Source organism: Haliotis rubra, unplaced genomic scaffold (assembly GCF_003918875.1).
Source record: "Haliotis rubra isolate DU_JTF1 unplaced genomic scaffold, ASM391887v1 Scf130, whole genome shotgun sequence".
Taxonomy (NCBI): domain Eukaryota; kingdom Metazoa; phylum Mollusca; class Gastropoda; order Lepetellida; family Haliotidae; genus Haliotis; species Haliotis rubra.
Window position 1 is genome coordinate 1,861,519 of NW_025765226.1, and position 19,096 is coordinate 1,880,614.

Consider the following 19,096-nt stretch of genomic DNA (forward strand, 5'->3'; position numbering starts at 1 on the left):
TCTCCTCTGAGCAACCCTGCATCTCTGTGGTAACCGGGTTGATAAGACACTCCTGAGAATCGGTCATCCTGCGGTGTCTTTAAGCTTGCTGTGTGATCCGTATCCTTGATGCCCTCAGGTACTGCCGAGTACAGTTCAAACACCTCGGACGGGGGGTCCTTTTAAGACTTGCTACCGTTGCATCGATACAACGTGGCATATAATAAACTGTCAAAAAAGAAACGCAACCCCTGTATTTTAGAGATTTTGATCTGAAGTTTGAGGACGACACGGCATTTTTATTATTTAAGACAGAAGTCTGAAATTTGGCAGAATAATAACCCAGATGGGCATGTTTAAAATTGTCATTTCAAAAGTCATCTCACAGACACCAGTTTGTCACCAGGGGGGGGCGTCTTTCTCAGTATCTCGTATGAGCACCACGCGCTGCAATCACTGCACGGCATCTCCTTGGACAAGAACGGATAAGACGCCGGATTCTTTCCTGGGGAATGGCTCTCCACTCCTCCTGCAGTGCAACGGCGAGCTGTTGCAGCGTCTGTGGCGGCGGCTGACGTTGACGTACGCGTCGATCCAGAGTATCCCACAGGTGTTCAATAGGGTTGAGGTCTGGTGATTTAGAGGGTCATGGCAAGACATTGACGTTGGAATTCTGCAGAAAGTTCATTGTTGCACGTGCAGTATGAGGCCGGGCGTTGTCCCGTTGAAAAATCTGTGTCTGTTGGTCAATAATCGGGAGAAGGTGAAGCTCTAACACGTGGTTGATGTAACGTTGGGCTGTCAGGTTCTGGTTTCTGGTTGTATGAGATGGTTCCCCAAACCATGACGCTTTCTCCGCCAAATCTGTCCACCTGTCGGACGCAGATGGGCGCAAAACGTTTATGACGTCTCCTATACAGACGCTGTCTTCCGTCGTGACGTTGCAAAAGAAAACGTGATTCATCAGAAAACCAGATTCGCCTCCAGTTTTGTAAAGTCCGTATCCTTACGTTGTTGCACCACCTGAGTCGTCGGCGTCGATGTAGGGGGCGTAGTACAGGTCCAACAACTGGTCTACAGGCACGTAAACCCGCTTCTTTCAGACGGTTCCTAATCGTTTGAGCTGACACTCCCCTCAAACCTGGTATTTGTGTGGCAGTCACGGTTGGTAGGGCATGCCGATTACGCAGGTGATGGACCCGGATGTACCGATCTTGAAGGGGGGTCGTGCTTCTTGGCCTTCCACTTCTCGGGCGATCGTTGGTCAAATTGAAGTTGTTGTAGCGGCTCCAAAGTCGGGATATCGTTGTTTTGTGAACATTTAGGTGCCGTGCAACAGTTCCAAAACTTTCTCCGGCTTGAACACGACCAATGGCGATATTTCGGTCGGCAGCACTCAATCGTGGCATTTTAACACAGCTTTTCGGCGACAAATGAATGAATATAATACGGAAGCACATGGGCTTTTATACACCCCTACATTAACTGCCATTTTCATGATTTGCATGTGTTTTTTTTGTGCGAAGTCACCATGAGGGTCATTTCATGCGTTGTGACGGAATAAGCAATAAAATACACTTATGCGTACAAATGCAGTTGTTTGGATGGTAATCTTCATTAATTACGTGTATCATTTCAATACATTCGAATAAAATTTAGTTTGGAAGCAATAACTTCATTCAAACGAATTTTTCATATCTGAGGACAGGGGTTGCGTTTCTTTTTTGACAGAGTTTAGATCTGCAATATAAGCAGTTAAACTATAAAGCGTAATAAGCGGGCGTATAATTGAAGAACAGTATTGCCCACCTACCATTACGTGAGTAAGTGAAAGAAACATACCAAAACATAGATGATAGTATGTTGTAAGTATAATAGGATTTAATATATATACAGAAATATCGGTAATGTATTATAAAGGAAATTACCGAATATACAAACAATGAATTACGGAACGTAACACGAGGTCGCGTCCATGTTAAATGAATTCACAAAGGCAATACTCACAATACGCACGATATTCACGTGAGTGGTGTTACTATCATGCACAACATATTAATACACAATTAAAAGATAAACGGAAAGACGTGAAGTCACAAACTGTTTCTTTAACATCTAGTTCAAAGAAACGACCAAAAAAGACCACGTATTAGTGTAAAAGTCTAACTTTATTCCCTTAATATAACGCACGGCCTGTCATGCTGGTGACAATAAGTATTGTGAAGATACGTGACGTCAGCACTTCCTGGTCACGTGGGCGCAGTGCGATGGCAATGGCGGCTCGCTCAGTTGGAACAACATCGCTTCAGCGTTTCCTTCGAACAGCTTCGTCTTCTTGTCTAAGAACGCAGTAAATGCATTAAGGAGTAATGTTTGAAAAGGTAAAAATCTCAATAATGGTAAAGAAATACGTTTTGAAAGTAGATGCAGCAAAATTAAGAAATTACTTCAGATGTTGGGACTAGAAATAATGTCATTTTTCCCAGTTTGGGATAAATTGATCTTTAAGAATATGTTTAACTTTTGAGACCAGCCGCTGGGTTGTACAAATTGAGGGATTTTCAAAAAAACGCACGAGAGTCCAGTAGCAGTGTGCGAAACAGCCATTGGCCCGCAAGCCAGTGACTAGTAAAAATCCAGTCGGGCCAGTAAATCTCCACAGTCACTAGCCCGACAAGCCAGTGAATTTTCATGGGGTCATTTTGTAAATATACATTTGTTTTTGATGGTATTTTACCTTTTTCTAATCTTTGGCTTAGTTTCCACATGCAAATTTGGGGCTAGTGAATTATTTTGTGGGCTAGTACATTTCAGGCATGGCTAGCCCGACTGGCTATCACAATTTGGAAACTATTTCTCACACTAGTCCAATATTATTGTCTAATACATTTTTAACTTGCGAGAGCCAGGGATTATCTTTATAACTATATTGTTCTTTTTAGTGATAAGTAATTGTAAATTAAGTTGGAAAGCTTAAAACAAACTCTTGGTAAGGTAACTGGTGCCAAAATTTTATAAAATATGAAGATCTTGCCAGTTCTCCATACAGCATAAAACGAGGGGTTGATCAATTTGTTTTTGAAAATTTTCTCCAAAATTTCAAGGTTTTCGAAACACCAGACTTCAGCACCAAAGGTCAAGATAAGTATTACCATTAAATCAAATGCTAACAATAAACTGTCTAAAGGATAGTCCAACTTTCTACCTTTTTTCACTTAACTATACATAATGATTGCTTTTGGAGCACTATTGCTTACAAATGTAATGCTTGATGCGAGTTTTTTTATTTCTATGGAGCGTTATACCTCCTTTGTCAAGTAAATTACCATCCAAATGAAATTTAACTTTGTGCTTTTTAATGGTCCTCCCCTAAATATTACTATTGTAGGTTTGTTTATATTCACTTTTAACGTAGTCACAATAGTCCTTAAATGAGCCCAACGCGTCTTGTAATCCCCTTGCCGATTCATGAAATAATACTGCATCATCTGCATATGATGAAACTAACAACTTTATGAATATCACCAAATCTTCGTCTTCAATATTGATATTTACACCATTACAGACTGAAGTAAGTAACTGAGATTCAGTCTCATTTATGAAAATGGAAAATGATAATGGTGACAGATTATCTCCCTGTCTGACGCCATTGTTACATGGAAATCAGTTTGATACATCATTATTACAATGTACAAGTGATTTGCATCGGAGAAATCTGAAAGGCGGTGGTTTAATATTTGAGTTATAATTGTGTTGGTGGGGCAAACCCTTCGAGTGCCAATGGTTTATGTACATATAAGGAATATATTTGTACGGGATAATTTGATATTACAACTTTACCGAAAAAAGGTATTTGTTTGTTGTTCAGCGCACTACGCCAGTATCTGGGACACGGGGCGATGGGGTAGCCTAATGGTTAAAGCGTTGGCTCGTCACGCCGAAGTCCCGGGTCCGAATCCCCATTCGAAGCCCATTTCTGGTGTCCCCCGCCGTGATGTTGCTGGAATATTGCTAAAAGCGGCGTAAAACCAAACTCAGTCAGTCAGTCAGTATCTGGGACACACACAATTCCAGTCTCATCTCGTAACAAGATGTCTTCCTCAAACACATATTTTCTTAAAGTAAGCAGGTACAATACTGGTCTAGTTTAATACATTTACTGATTTTGTTTACACTATGTACTTTTGCCACAGTTGTATCTCCTGGCACCAAAACTCTTTATATGAATAGACTATCATAAATGGGTTTTTTATGACTCTGGTAATGATGAAGCTATATCTATAGCTATGTCTCGACCAAACAAAATACTGGTTGAAAGCAAAACTAAATATCCAAGTCACTTGGGCGTGAAAGTACTTACTCAGCCATGTGATAGACATGTCTTAATTTACATCAAATAATGAATCGTGTTACATTTCCAGAGATACTAATTTGATAATACGTGAAGCGTGATATAATGTCACTGGAAAATTTACAAAATGCAATATTGTTTAAATCATCAAAACTTAGCCAATACAATGCCAAAATGTAACAATACAAATACGTGGGAACCAGGCGATCGATATATGTACGTACTGTCAACCACCATAAATGGGCCAATAAAGATTATGTGTACTACTAGGTGTATTAACAGCCTTCCATTGTGAAGAGACCGCCTCCGTGGTGTAGTGGTTAGAGCGTCCGCCCGGAGAGCGGAAGGTCGCGGGTTCAATCCCCGACCGCGTCATACCAAAAGACGTTAAAATATGGTGCTTGTTGGTCCCTGCCTGGCGCTCGGCATGAATAGGTACAACAAGGACTGGTCGGCTCGGAGTCAGTATAATGTGTCTGAGTGGGGTATTCATGTTCACTGCGGCATGGTATCTCAGTGGGCTAGCACTATAAAACCAGCATCAGTCTGGGCTAGTACAAGCAGCCGCACATACACATACACACGCATGCACGTCGTCATATGAGCGAAATATTCTCAAGCACGACGTTAAACCCAATTTCACCTCACCTCACCTCACCTCCATTGTGAAGACATGTCACGAAAAATGTGGAAACAGAGAGAACGGAAGTGTGCTGTAGGATCGTGATGAATTTCTTACAAATTGCCAGAAGTGTTGCTTTGAAGTAACAGTGTTCTAGGTTCAGATATGAGAGTTGATATCAGAGCCTAGTCCCATTGGGTTAGGACACTTAAAAACATGGCGACTTTCTCTTGAAATAGAAGTTGGCCAAGAAAGTTTGGAACTAGTATAAAATCCAGATCCGGTGGGTGGTGAAAACGAGTGAGTATGGTTTTACGCCGCCTTTAGCAATATTCCAACAATATCACGTCGGGGGACACCAGACATGGGCTTCACACATTGTACCCATTGTGGGGAATGTGTGTAACCACAGAATACAAAATATGAAATAGTTTGTTCACCAAATATTTACCTTATTCTCAAATTCTCAGTCCCTATACATTATTAACATTACATTACATAACATCACATGATTACCAACAATCAAATCTTCAGCACCCCATGAGTGTCGTAAGAGGCATGCTTGCTGCTATGTCAGTCAATGTTGTGTAAGTTGATTTTATATCAGAACTGAAAAAAAATTATATTTAAGAAACTAGTAAAAGAGCAAAAATAATTTCTCATGCAAGTTAGTAACGAAAATTTTACCTTCTTTAGTATTTACGAATGACAATAGTATAATCATTTCAAGTAATCAACACATACACTACTACCGGAATAAACTAACAGTGTATTATTTGATGTTATGCTATGTTTGATGCCAAAAGATAATAACATAATTTGTGGTGTTTTCCTTAATCACTGTTTAACTGTTGACAGGATGCTATCTGTATGATTTGACACTCGGCATCGTGACAGGGCCCTGGCTATTGTTAAGATACCCAAGACACTGACATAAAAATAGACCAATCCAAATACCCTTTAACTCAAAATGAACCAGCCCTGTGACACTGAAATGAACGGTTAAGGCAAAGACAAGATGCAGCTGAACTGACAACTAGTTGAAAGTTAAATATTACAAAGAAGTCGTCGTCTGCCGTATCACTAAAACCCTCAAATAAGATTAAAATGACTGATTTATGTACATAATTTACAATCCCTGTATTCATTCCTGTTACATATACATGATGCCATATATGGTATCAAGGCAGTATATTGCATACAGCGGTTTCAGGTCATTGAATTTGCATGTAACTAACATACTCTGTATCCAAGTAACTAAGACCAGATCCATCAAAATACAGACTTTCCTCAACAAGTGTCTCCGACAGATCCCTCGCATCAAGTGGTTCGATAAAGTCTCCAACCTTGACTTGTGGGAAGCAGCGAATGAAGACCAAGTCTCTGCTCAGATCAAGCGACAAAAGTGGCGTTGGATTGGACATACGCTAAGAAAACACAATACAAACATCACCAGACAAGCGCTTGACTGGAACCCACATGGCAAGAGGAAAAGAGGACGTCCAAAACAGACCTGGAGACGAAGCCTGGAAAAGGAACTGAGGGAAACCGGTTTAACCTGGGAGGCTACCAAGAGCATAGCCTCTGACCGGCAAGCGTTTGAGGACAACTGTTGAGGCCCTATGATCCTCAAGGAGTAAAGAGGACTAAGTCAAGTAAGTCAACATACTCTGGCTGCACTTGATTTGCACACCGGCTGATGAGCCGCCGAGCCGGGGTCAGGCGATTGCCCGGATGTTCACCGGCCAAGGCACTTGTTTTGGACCGGCTGAAGAGCACGGACTGCACGGGTGTCAGCCGAATGAGCCGGCTTCAGTTGTGCGGCTGCAGACAGCTAAACATGGCGGCACGTGGTAAGTATCGTGACTTGTGTTGTCGTGCAATTCCAATTTTCAAACATTACTTGATATGAAACATGTCTGAAAACATTGAAAAGTTGAAATTGAAATGTTTTTTTCCATATTGCAGTTAATGAATGATGACAGAGATTATCAAGGCGAGACAGGTGGATCCCGACAACTGGATGTGTTACATATGTATGAAAGAGGCGTCATTGCAGTCATTGCTGTCATTGCAAACACAAGAAAACTCCGGAAATTCCATACTATTTATTGATCAAAACTTCAGGTATGTCTTTAATGGATCAAACTATATCTATACGTAATATGAAAGGCATAATAGTACTTTGGTTATGGAAAATAGGGTAAAAGAGTCACTTTGTCCAATTACTTTAACGCAACATAGAAAATAAACCCCTTATTAAAATCCGATATTTTTCATATATGTTTTGAAAGAAAAACTGGCCGCATGAAAGGTTTAAAACTATGCTCAAAGCATAACAAATGCATTGATATGTACTGTGTACTTTGTAACCACTGAATGGAATCACACGACAATTTTGAAGGCATATAATAAATTGGGACATATAAGAATTGGTTTACGAAAACAACTTAATGTTAATTTAGTTACCTAATGACACGTATCTGCAAATGGTTGGTAAAATATGCTGCCGAGTATATTGTCACGTCAATTTGATTCAACCAATGATGTTCATATCTGTTTCTAACTCTTTCATAATTTTAATTTCCTTCATCTAACATTTGCTGGTCCTGTCTTTTCTGAATATACCTGAGGTGCGAACAGTGTAAAAGGGTTTGGCACGCAGATTGTGACAATCCAGAGCTAGAACTCTATATTACAGGGGAACTAACAACAGTTACATGCACAGCTTATATACCATAGTATATGTTTTGCTACATTGTAAATATTTTGTAAGAAAAATATGATCATGATTACTCGCTCTCAACATGGAATAGATAGGTAACAATTTTCAATTAGATAGTAGCATACTCTAATGCTTCAAAGAGCCCAGAGTCTCTATAAATCAGGGACAACAGTCACTAGAACTAATTTCGCTAAGACATTGAGGTAATGATGCATCTGTGTTAGGGAAACTGTAATATTTTTTTTATTGAGGCTAAGAAATCTTTATTTTATCCTTTTAGCTTAAACATGTCTCACACAGTGAATCTCACAGTGGAACAGAATGGTGACATGCACAACCTCGAAGTGAACGAGGACGTGGCGAAACTGTTGGTGTCTGCAGATACAGGTAAGCATGGCAAGCCTTGTCGAATAGTAAACCGTTTAAATTGTATGGGCTGTGTGTAAGTGCAACTGATGAATCATCTGTCATATTTTCTGAAAATGACTTAAAACGTCAAAAAAAACTTTCAGATTTTATCTTAATGTCTGCAGTAATAAATGCATTAAAGTATATTTTCAGGAATTGTCGATGCTTTGCAGTCAATCTTTATCTCCAGACATAATTTGAATTAATTTCATATTTACTGACATCATTTAGTTCGGTTTGTGAACGGATCCTTTAAATCATTTCAGATGCAGAGGTTAAACAGATCATCATAGATCAGCTATGCCGGTCACAATGTGACAAGACAAACCAGACTAATACAGAGGCAGTGGCAAAATGTTCTGTGGATAATCCAGGTAAATATATTCAAGTACTCTGCAGGGTTATGCAATAATTCCTGTCCAGTATTTTAGGTTAGTGTTGTTGACTAAAGAGTGAATATGAAAAAACTTTGTCTGTGTTGTGTAGTAGCATGATTGATTTATCAATTTTATTGAGTAGTTTTGAATAACTAGACTTTATAATTGAACTGTACTCGGTAAACCTGTTATACCTTTTCCAGAAGTTGGTGATATCATGTGGACAAAACCAGCAGAGAAACTGATCCTTGATGAACACAAAAAAATGGAGGAGGAAAAGAAACCGTCGAAAAATAAGTGGAAAAGAATGTCTCAGATAATGTGTGATAACAAGTATAACTTCACTGCTGAACAATGTCGCCTGAAGATAAAGAGTCTGAAAGACAGGTATGCTAAGCAGAAAAAAAAATAATACATCTGGCGAATCCCCATCGGAAACAGATCCTCAGCTAGAAGATTGTTTTGAGTCTCAGCCAGACTGCAAACCGGTAGCTACGATTGACACCTACAAGTACTGACGATGAAGCTGAGAAAGCTGAATCCAAGAAGGATGAGGCAGGTAAATGAAAGTATGACTGCTATTTGCAAGAATTAGTCCTTGCTGAACTATTGCAGATGTCTGAATTGTGGTACAACCTTTTGAGAATTTATGGTCAGTTATATTGATCAGGAGTTCGGAGTCATTTAGTTAGCACGGCATCTCTTGAAGTATGAGACGCAGTGTTCAAATTTGATGCCCTGAATATGGTATTGTCGGTTTTCATTGTTTCGTACAAGCAGATACTTAAGATGATTTTTGTAACCTTGATTTCATGTAATGCCCCACAACAGCTAGATCTATGAGATATACCCTTTTCAGATTCTGTTGGTGGTGGGGTTCATAGCCATGTTTCTCACAAACACTTGTGATTTATTTCATTCCAGATGAGCCTAAACCAAAGAAACGACGACCAAGTGTGGGTGACAGCTTGAAGGATTTCCTAAAGAGTGAAAGTGAGAGAAGAGAAGCGGCTGCTGAGCAGAGACATAGAGAGAGAATGAGCACGGCAAATGAGATGATAGATGTACTAAAACTGCTTGCTACAAGCGCTTCAAAGTAAAATGATATAAGCCCTGATAAACAGACAGTTCCTTTGACAAGAAAATCAACCCGATTTGCAAAGAATCTTTTTGAAGAAAAGCATCTGAAATGCTTCAATAGTATATGTTCATGAATTATGTATACCCATCAGAAATTTTCATTTCATAATTTTTAATTGGTCACAGAAAAATGTATTTAATGAAGAAAGTATCTTCATTGCACTTGTACCCGAGAAGATCCGGGGTAGAATAGGTCTTCAGCAACCCATGACTATGCTTGTAAGAGGCGGGGACCGGGTGGTCAGGCTCGGTGACTTGGTTGGCACGTCATCGGTTCCCAACTGCGCAGTACGATGCTCATGCTGTTGATCACTGGGTTGTCTGGTCCAGACTCAATTGTTTACAGACCGCTGGAATATTGCTGAGTGGGGCGTAAAACTAAACTCACTCACTCACTCTATTGGAATTCACACATTGAAAAAGTATGCATAGGGGGGTTCAGTATTTCAATGAGCAGCATTCACTTGAGTTTCATTTCATGACCATTGCATACTATGTCAACACATGACATTACCGTGATTGCTTTGCCTCCCCATCGCAATGTCGCCATTGTGGTAATATACTACCCATCAAAACTTTGGACTCACTAGTGGAAATGTAGCCACTTACTTCAGTCAACTGGTCTAAACTAGATTTCACCAAATATTCCATTCTGTTTACACATGAATGGATGTATGGTAAAACAAATGCGTAACGTTGAAATGATTGTCATGAGTTCTGTAAATGATAAAAGTCAGTGAAAAATGGCAAATGCTTAACCAAACTTTACACCAAAACGCAACTGTTCACATGCACAATATTTCCAGATGCTTTTTAGCAATTTCATGCATGATCCTTGTGCAATTAATCTGCATAAAGTTTGCAGTTTGTGGAGAAATTCATTTTCGATTTCACCATATCTATATATAAACATATAGTGAGTGCTTTCAGTGAGGCTAAACTTTTGATGGGTAGTATACAACAATTTGGGGTTGACTTTCTTGTCAAGCACACATTCCTGTACTGATTGATCATCCATGCTGGTGTTCTTGATGTATTTCTAATGTAAGAAAGTCTACACAGTGTATATGTCATAGAAATACTTTCATCATTTCAGTTAATATTTGTGGGGGCTGAAGTATGGTGCCAAATGTATTTTTGGTGCTAATGTTTATCACTGTGTGCATTTATGATGGTAGATCTTAATGATGTTAATTTTCCTAAAACATACATTTTGAAATCACTGAGTTAAGTGTGTGAAGTGTTTGAAACTCAGATATTGAGTTTTTTATTTGTAATGGTAACTCATACCAATATGCTCTTTTCGTATAACCATGTCTTACTTCAGCTATTAGCTGCTTTTCAATTTCCGTTTCAACTGCACTTCAGCAATAATGTCATGGGAATTCTGTGCAGCTTTCCTATCTGTATAACCTAATGCGCTTGTGGACATTACTTATATCTCTTTGAGTTGTATCATTGTAAGAAAGGAAGATTCTTTATGAATAACAACTTACAATCTTACTTTCTGATTAGTCACCAACTTCTAAAATGCCAATGAAACAGATTGTATCATTTTGGCTTAGTATTTGACTGATTAATGTTTGAATTATTGGATAAAACCAAAGTGTTTAAGTTGATTGTGTAAATCACGTTGGTGGTTGTTTTTCATTTTTTGTCTCAGTACAGACATTACGATTTGTAATTCCTATAATTTCATCAGGACTTGTACGGGTAATCTTTTTCATAAACATTCAATTGTGCCAGTGTTAAAGATGAATATTTTCCTTGAAAACTCATAAGGAGGAATCTTGTGGAATTTATTTCTGTGTATGTCAGTCAGGTTTTCCCTTGGCATTCTCATTGCAATGCAGTTTTATTTGTTCTATTTCTTATCATTGTAATGAGGCGGGATATAGTGGACGCCTTGTCCATCCGTAATCATTTTGTTTTGGGAGCACAACTCGTAAACTTTTCAATATGTTTCAACAAAAATTGGTACATATATCAAACAGGACCTAAAGTGGTGCCTTTTGCTATTTGCAGATTTTTGTGATTTTTATTTTACTTGGTTTCCATGGAAACGTTTCTGACTTAGTCTCAAAAGGGAGGGGTGAGCTTCATTGTTGGAAGACAACTCCAAAACCGTTCAGTCTTTCAACAATAATTGGCAGATATAGGAAACAGATCTTGCAGTAGTGCCTTTTGCAGATATTGGGCATTTAAATTTTTCATGATTTCCATGGAAATGCTTTGAATGAAAAAATAAAGTTGGACTGTAACTGTCAGATGATTTGTTGTTTCAAATTTGTGGGGCCCGGGGGGATGACTTGTTTTATTTTGAACACAGAGATTTATGTTTGTTACTACTTTTTTTGTTACTTTTGCAATAAAATTTAATACAATTATGGTGTTGATCGTACATTATCACTTTCAGGGAACACATCCGAAGGATGTAGGCTTGCTTGGGCAATAATGTTCTGATTACATCAAATTTGCAGCCCCATGTCATTTCTTAATCTCCTAAATATAAAACAAAAAACAGACATCACACATTTGTTATTAATACTGGTAAATGCCACAACTGTCGGAGATTGATATTACACAGATACTGTCATGATCCACTTTACTGCTACAGGTTATTAGTGATCATGACACGTTTCAGTTGCCCCTGAGCATCATTTTGCTGCAACGTGGGCAAAGGTCCTTGCAGTACCGGCTGTGGGTCATGATCAATGACATCCTAAAGCTGATCTTCACGCAGTACACATACATTGTGGAGGACACAACAGGCTGCAATTACTTTGCAGATTTCATGTACGTTGTGGATATGAACATGTCTCAGACGTCGGAATCGGTTCTTCAAGAGACCAAAGGCCCGTTCCACAACCTGTCGTTTGGATGACAGACACCTATTGAAGCGCAGCTGTCGTGGTGTCAACTGTCCATTGTCCCTGTATGGTGTGAGTATCCATTCTTTTATTGGATATGCAGCATCCCCAATAAGGTGGTAATGTCCATTGTTGGTTTTCTCATAGCCACTGTTCCATAAGGTTGAATTTCTTAGGACTTTTGCATCATGTACACGGCCAGGCCATCCAATATTGGAGTATGAGGGAATAGAATTTCTTTCTATTGTTAATATGCCTTTGGATTGTTGACTGCAGCTTCAATTTCAATATGACATCCATCAATCGCTCCAACGATATTTGGAAACCTGTAGTTCCCAAAGGTGTCAAAGTCTTGTGCGATTGTAGCGAGATCAGCACGTTCAGGCCATTTGATGAACTTTTGCAGAAGAACAGTGTTAATAGCACCAATGACATCACGGCGGCATTTCAGGGCACTATATTCTGTAACATCAAAGTCCTGACCCAGTTTGAACATTGTTTCCTGTGCTGCCAGATAGCGTAAGATCAGTAGAACCTTCTTCTCCAGTGGGACCTCTGGACGACCACCTGGAACCGTTCGTGTCGACAGTGAATGTGCGAGTGATTGACATAGCGCCTCCAATGTTCCTCTGCTCATTCGGAAATAGCGCTTGAAGGTGTCTGGTAGAAAGTTATGCACTGTATAGTCCACAAAGTCCTTGGTTTTTATGTGATCTTTCCAGAGGCTGGACATACAAAGAAAGGTGTCATAAGGATATAATGATAAATATGAAATTACATTCTATAACACTTCACCTACACTGCTGATACAGAAGGCCCTCGTGGTGTGCATGTGTTTTCAACATTTTTTATCACCTTCGTTCTAGCCAAACCCAGTCACCCATGACGATGTTAACACATAAGCCAGCCAGTTTCACTGTACATACTTTCAAAATTGTTAACATGAGCTGGACAGCTTTTACTTGCACTGGCTACTTACCAGGCGGTAGGTAATTAATGAGGGGTTTGCAATATACCACAACATAACCAAGTTTCAAGTATTTCAAGTTTTTCTTTCACATAACAAAAAGGTATATGCTGCCAGCATTGAACTGGATAATATATCTCCTTCCCGTCTTTTTTCTTCTCCTCCTTGGCAACTGGTGAGGCCTGAAGTTGACCTAACTCTGACAAAGTTTAAGAAGTCTGAAACTAATGAATTACAGTATCAACAAGAATATAATCAATTAACAATCAAATATGATACATATAAATCCCTATTTACAGATGGATCCAAGGACGGTGGCGCTGTAGCTTGTGCCACTGTCATTGGGTCCAAAACAATAACATCTCGATTGCCTGATAACAGCTCTATTTTCACGGCGGAAGCTAATGCCATATTAACAGCTTTAAAATATATTAACTCACACCGTAAATATAAACAATATATAATCTTTTCTGACTCTCTTTCTTGCCTTCAGGCGATTAAAAATCTTTCTTGCAAACATCCACTTTTATTAGAAATTCTTGAATTGTATAATGAGCTTGCTACTGGCCAATGCGACATCGTCTTTTGTTGGTTACCCAGCCACGTTGGCATTTCTGGGAACACAATGGCTGATCTTGCTGCTAAGGCAGCACTCAACAAATCTGTGACACCACTTCTTATTCAATACTCTGATTACAAAGCTGCTATAAGATCTTATATCCGTGATCTGATGCAAAAGAAGTGGGACACCCAAGTAGGTGTCAATAAATTACATGCAATAAAACCCTATATCGGTTACACTTACTTGGGTTGTCAGTCCAGATTTGAAGAGGTCATTATGCGACGATGTCGTATTGGCCACACTAGATATACACATGAGTACCTATTAAAAGGTGAGGATCCTCCGTTTTGTATCCCTTGTGATGAACGAATCACGGTCAAGCATGTCTTGCTTGACTGTGTTGAGTACTCCATCACAAGGGATATCTATTTCAAATCCCGAACTATGAAGGATCTTTTTACTAATATCAGTCCTCATTTAATTATTGCTTTTTGAAAAGAATTAAATTTGTTAACAGATTTGTAAATAGCTAAATATTTGGCACCCATGAAGGGCCACCTCCTCGTGGTGGGTGCTGGGTCACGCTAAGCGCCCTTCAACCCCGTTGTGGACCCGGGGGGATATATGGTCCACCAACCCGTTTGCCGTGGGTTGCGCCCCTGTGTTGGTGGAGGACGGGAGGCTGGTGGTTGAGGGCACAGGAACCAGGACCAGGTGTTCCTGTTGTCCAACACACCACTTTGCCCTTTACTTCACCTAGACGGGTGGTAGAATGGGCCCGGTTCTACCAATCGGCTGGTCATGCCAGGCCCTGTGCATAGTGAGTGTTATTGCACAAATTTGATATATTATTTGGTCTTGGCTTTTTGAAATTACAGTTAATCATGATATTGTATTGCCTAGAGTACTATGCCAGAAGGCGGTGGCTCATGGGCCAATCTGGTGATATGGACCTCTAAATTCTGAGTTTCTTAAGACTAATGTCATGGGCCGAACCAGCCTGACATTTGATCTTTTAGATTTCTTAGCTATTTATGTACTTATTTCTGGAGTATAACATCCCTGTAGCCCTGGTGTTGCAGTCTGGTTTCCACGGCAGCACCGTCCTTGTTGACACTCGATGGCGGGTGGGGAGCAGGGATGCTGAACTATATTCTTCTACCATGGCTACAAACACTCAATCTGGTTCGTCAAAGACACATAAGCGGAGACATCTTTCTTCTTCGTCTGATGAAGAGGTATCTTCTTTCGTGAATGATTCTTGGCCAAGGTTTTTGGTTATAGCATCTGATGATGGGAATCCATTAAATATTAATCCTTTTGCTGTCTCCAAGGGCATCCAAGGTGTCTGCGGAGAGGTGAAGAATGTTACCCGCCTCCGAAACGGTTCACTTTTGGTAGAATGTGTACGGAGGCAGCAATCTGTCAATCTGCTGGGATTACAGCAGTTTGTGCATAAACAGGTTGTTGTCTCAGTGCATAAGACATTGAACACTTGCAGAGGCATCATTAGAGACAGGTCCCGTTGTTTGTCAGACATGACAGAAGAGGAGATTGTTGCTGAATTGAGAGACCAGGGCGTGACTTCTGTTAAACGTTTTACGAGGAAACAGGATTCAAACGTAATAAAACACACACTTACCTTTTACATTTGGTATGACTGTGCTTCCCAAGTCTATTAAAGCTGGATATTGTAATATCGGAGTGGAGATATATGTACCAAATCCACTCCGGTGTTACAAATGCCAAAAGTTTGGCCATGGTGCAAGATCTTGTACCGGCAAATCCGTTTGTTCACGCTGCAGTGGAGCTCACGAGAGTACCGATTGCACTAATGACATCAAGTGCGCAAACTGTAGTGGTGGGCATCTGGCTTCATCAAAATCCTGCCCAAAGTTTGAATGCGAAACCAACATTCTCAAAATCAAATGCACTAATAACATCTCCTACTTTGAGGCCAAAAAAACTAGTTAATGCACAGTCAAAACATTCTACCGGTCTGACCTATTCTGAAACAGTTTCATCTTCTTCTCCATCATGTGTTAGGAAATCTACATCAGTTTCAACTTCCTGTCAAACTGTGTTATCCTGGGTCACTGAAACTCAAATCCACTTGAATGACAGTAATCCCATAACACCAGACTTTCAACGTTCTTCAGCCTCGCAGACTGAGGAAACACAACCAGAAGATATACTTACAACTCAGACAACACAGAGTGTTGCCAACCTTTCCAGTAAAGAAAAGAAAAAACTGAGGAAAAAGACTAAAGCACTTCAACTCTTAGAAGAGTCTACTAGTTTGACGCCTGTGACGGTTCAAAATCCATTTGAGCCACTGGACATGGAGATCACTCCTTCACGCACAGGGGGGTGGGAGTGACGCTTCCACGCACTCACGATCTCCAGTTAAACCTCCCTAAACATTTTAATGACCTTAATACAATGGAATTGCAGAGGCCTTAGGAACAATTTTAACGATCTGCAATTATTATCTCACGATTTTACACCTTCGGCTTTTAGTCTACAAGAGACATATCTGAAAAGTTCAGATAAATTTGAATTACGTCGGTACAATTCATATCATTCGTTTTCACCCCAAGGTAATAGAGCCACTGGTGGCGCTTCTATTTTGGTTAGGCAGGGTGTTATGCATAGCCCTGTCCCTCTTAAAAGCAATCTTCAGGCTGTTGCTGTCCGTCTAACTTTACAGGTAACCTTTACTCTTTGTTCTTTGTACATTTCTCCTTCTTCTGCTCTTCAGCAGTCTGATCTTCAGAATCTATTCGACCAGCTTCCCAAGCCCTGTATCATAATGGGTGATCTTAATGGCCATAACCCTTTGTGGGGAAGTGCCGATATTAACAGTAAAGGGAGAATCCTTGAAGACTTCATGTCTAATAATAATTTATGTCTTTTCAATGATGGATCAGCCACATATTTACACCCTGGTTCTGGAACTTATTCTGCACTTGATCTGTCCCTCACGGACCCATGTCCCTCACGGACCCAAATATTTATAATGAATTTGACTGGTCAGTACACGATGACCTGTGTGGAAGTGACCATTTCCCCACAATCCTTTCTGCTATAAACCCAAACGATGATCCACCAACAACAAGGTGGAATTTTAATAAGGCCAACTGGCCATTATTTCAGACACTGTGTGCTGACACATTACAGTCCGACCTTTTTTGTTAATGTTACAGATCCGATTCAGTTGTTCTCTGATAAACTGAAAAACATTGCCGATGAAACTATTCCTAAGGCTTCTGCTAAACCACATATTCGAAAACCATGGTTTACTGACGATTGTAAACAAGCTAGAAAGTGTAGGAAAAAGGCAGAGAAATACTTTCGCCGCCACCCTACAGTTCACAATTTAAATAATTTTAAAATAAACAATGCCAAGGCTCGACGTACATTTAAACAAAGTAAACGTCAGTCATGGAAGAACTTTGTATCAAAGATCAATTCCCGTACACCAATGACGAAGGTATGGAACATGGTACAGAGAATCAAGGGCAAAGGTAGAAATTCAAGTGTTCATCATCTCAAAGATGGCCACGATCTTTTAACTGATAAAATTGACATTGCAAACAAGTTGGGTGCAACTTTAGCGAGACATTCTTCTTCATCCAACTACAATCCAAAGTTTCAGAAATATAAAGATCATCAAGAAAAAAATTAAAATTAACTTTCATTCTGATAATGGTGAAGATTATAATGAAGTATTTTCACTACATGAGCTGAATACTGCCTTAACGCAAGCTCATGATACGGCAACAGGTGCTGATAATATCCACTATCAGCTCCTGAAACATTTACCTAATGCTTGTCTTGAAACACTTCTGAACATTTTTGATAATATTTGGATGACAGGGCATTTTCCTCCTTCGTGGCGTCATGCCATTGTTGTACCAATACCTAAGCCTGGCCGGGATCATACAGATCCATCCAACTACAGACCTATTTCATTAACTAGCTGCGTTTGCAAGACCATGGAACGCATGGTCAATAATAGATTAGTGTGGTTTCTAGAATCCAATAATCTAATTTCTAACATTCAATGTGGTTTTCGTAAAAATAGAAGCACTATTGACCATTTGGTTCGACTAGAATCATTTGTTAAAAATTCCATTGTAATAACCAGCATGCTGTATCAATCTTTTTCGACCTAGAGAAAGCTTATGATACAACATGGAAACATGGTATTTTAAGAGATTTACATGACTTTGGTTTGAGAGGCCGTTTGCCTCACTTTATATCACAGTTTTTAGCTGACAGGCAATTTCAAGTGCGTGTTGGATCAACCCTGTCTGACCATTATAATCAGGATCAGGGGTTCCACAAGGCAGTATTTTGTCCGTTACTTTGTTTAGCATAAAAATCAATAGTCTCTCAAAAGTATTAAATGACTCAATAGATGGGTCATTGTTTGTGGATGATTTTAACGTTTCATGTCGTGGTAAAAATATGCATACCATCGAGAGACAATTACAGATGTGTTTAAATAAAATTCATAAATGGTCACTTGAGAATGGCTTTAAATTTTCACAGATAAAGACCAAATGTATACATTTCTGTCGGAAATATAAGCCTCATAAAGATCCCGAACTGTACTTGGATGGCTCTCCAATTAACGTTGTAAAGGAAGCCAAGTTTTTGGGACTGATTTTTGACAAGCATTTGACCTTTTTACCACATATTAAGTCTTTGAAGACTAAATGCCTGAAGGCATTAGATCTATTAAAAGTCGTGTCCAATTCAAAGTGGGGGAGGGGATCAAACTACTCTCCTTCATTTGTACAGATCACTCATCCGGTCAAAACTTGATTATGGCTCCATTGTATATGGTGGAGCCTGTAAAAGCAATTTGAAACTACTGGATTCTGTCCATCACCAAGGTCTACGACTTTGTCTTGGATCTTTCCGAACTTCTCCTATTGATAGTATTTATGTTGAAGCTGACGAGCCTTCTCTCAACCAACGCCGTATCAAATTGTCTTTGCAGTATATTACTAAACTATCTTCTAATCAGTCGAACCCTGCATATAACTGTGTCTTCCATCCTCTCTATGAGGATCTGTACAACAAA

General features: G+C 39.6%; 3 protein-coding genes across 3 annotated transcripts; 2 read left to right on the forward strand and 1 right to left on the reverse strand.

Moving 5' to 3' along the window:
- The first annotated feature begins 5,015 nt into the window (after window positions 1–5,015).
- Window positions 5,016–6,568, forward strand: LOC124267314. Its single transcript, XM_046702232.1, has 2 exons — window positions 5,016–5,045; window positions 6,236–6,568. The coding sequence occupies exons 1-2, from the start codon at window positions 5,016–5,018 to the stop codon at window positions 6,566–6,568; spliced, it is 363 nt and encodes a 120-aa protein (XP_046558188.1).
- Window positions 6,569–6,686: 118 nt separating this feature from the next.
- LOC124267315 lies at window positions 6,687–8,956 on the forward strand. Its single transcript, XM_046702233.1, has 4 exons — window positions 6,687–6,805; window positions 7,958–8,064; window positions 8,352–8,459; window positions 8,666–8,956. The coding sequence occupies exons 1-4, from the start codon at window positions 6,687–6,689 to the stop codon at window positions 8,872–8,874; spliced, it is 543 nt and encodes a 180-aa protein (XP_046558189.1). The 3' UTR covers window positions 8,875–8,956.
- A 3,257-nt stretch (window positions 8,957–12,213) lies between these two features.
- Window positions 12,214–16,037, reverse strand: LOC124267316 (protein ALP1-like). Its single transcript, XM_046702235.1, is given in 3 exon segments — window positions 12,214–12,684; window positions 12,729–13,197; window positions 16,006–16,037. Coding segments are annotated over 3 exon segments (972 nt in total).
- Between the last annotated feature and the right edge of the window lie 3,059 nt (window positions 16,038–19,096).

What these genes read in the sequence shown, in the direction of transcription:
- LOC124267314 (XM_046702232.1), top strand. Translation starts at nt 5,016, where the DNA reads ATGTGGAAACAGAGAGAACGGAAGTGTGCT. An exon ending in AGAGAGAACGGAAGTGTGCT is followed by an intron (nt 5,046 to 6,235) that starts GTAGGATCGTGA and finishes ATCAAAATACAG; the next exon opens with ACTTTCCTCAACAAGTGTCT.
- LOC124267315 (XM_046702233.1), top strand. Translation starts at nt 6,687, where the DNA reads ATGTTCACCGGCCAAGGCACTTGTTTTGGACCGGCTGAAGAGCACGGA. An exon ending in GTTGGTGTCTGCAGATACAG is followed by an intron (nt 8,065 to 8,351) that starts GTAAGCATGGCA and finishes AAATCATTTCAG; the next exon opens with ATGCAGAGGTTAAACAGATC. An exon ending in ATGTTCTGTGGATAATCCAG is followed by an intron (nt 8,460 to 8,665) that starts GTAAATATATTC and finishes TACCTTTTCCAG; the next exon opens with AAGTTGGTGATATCATGTGG.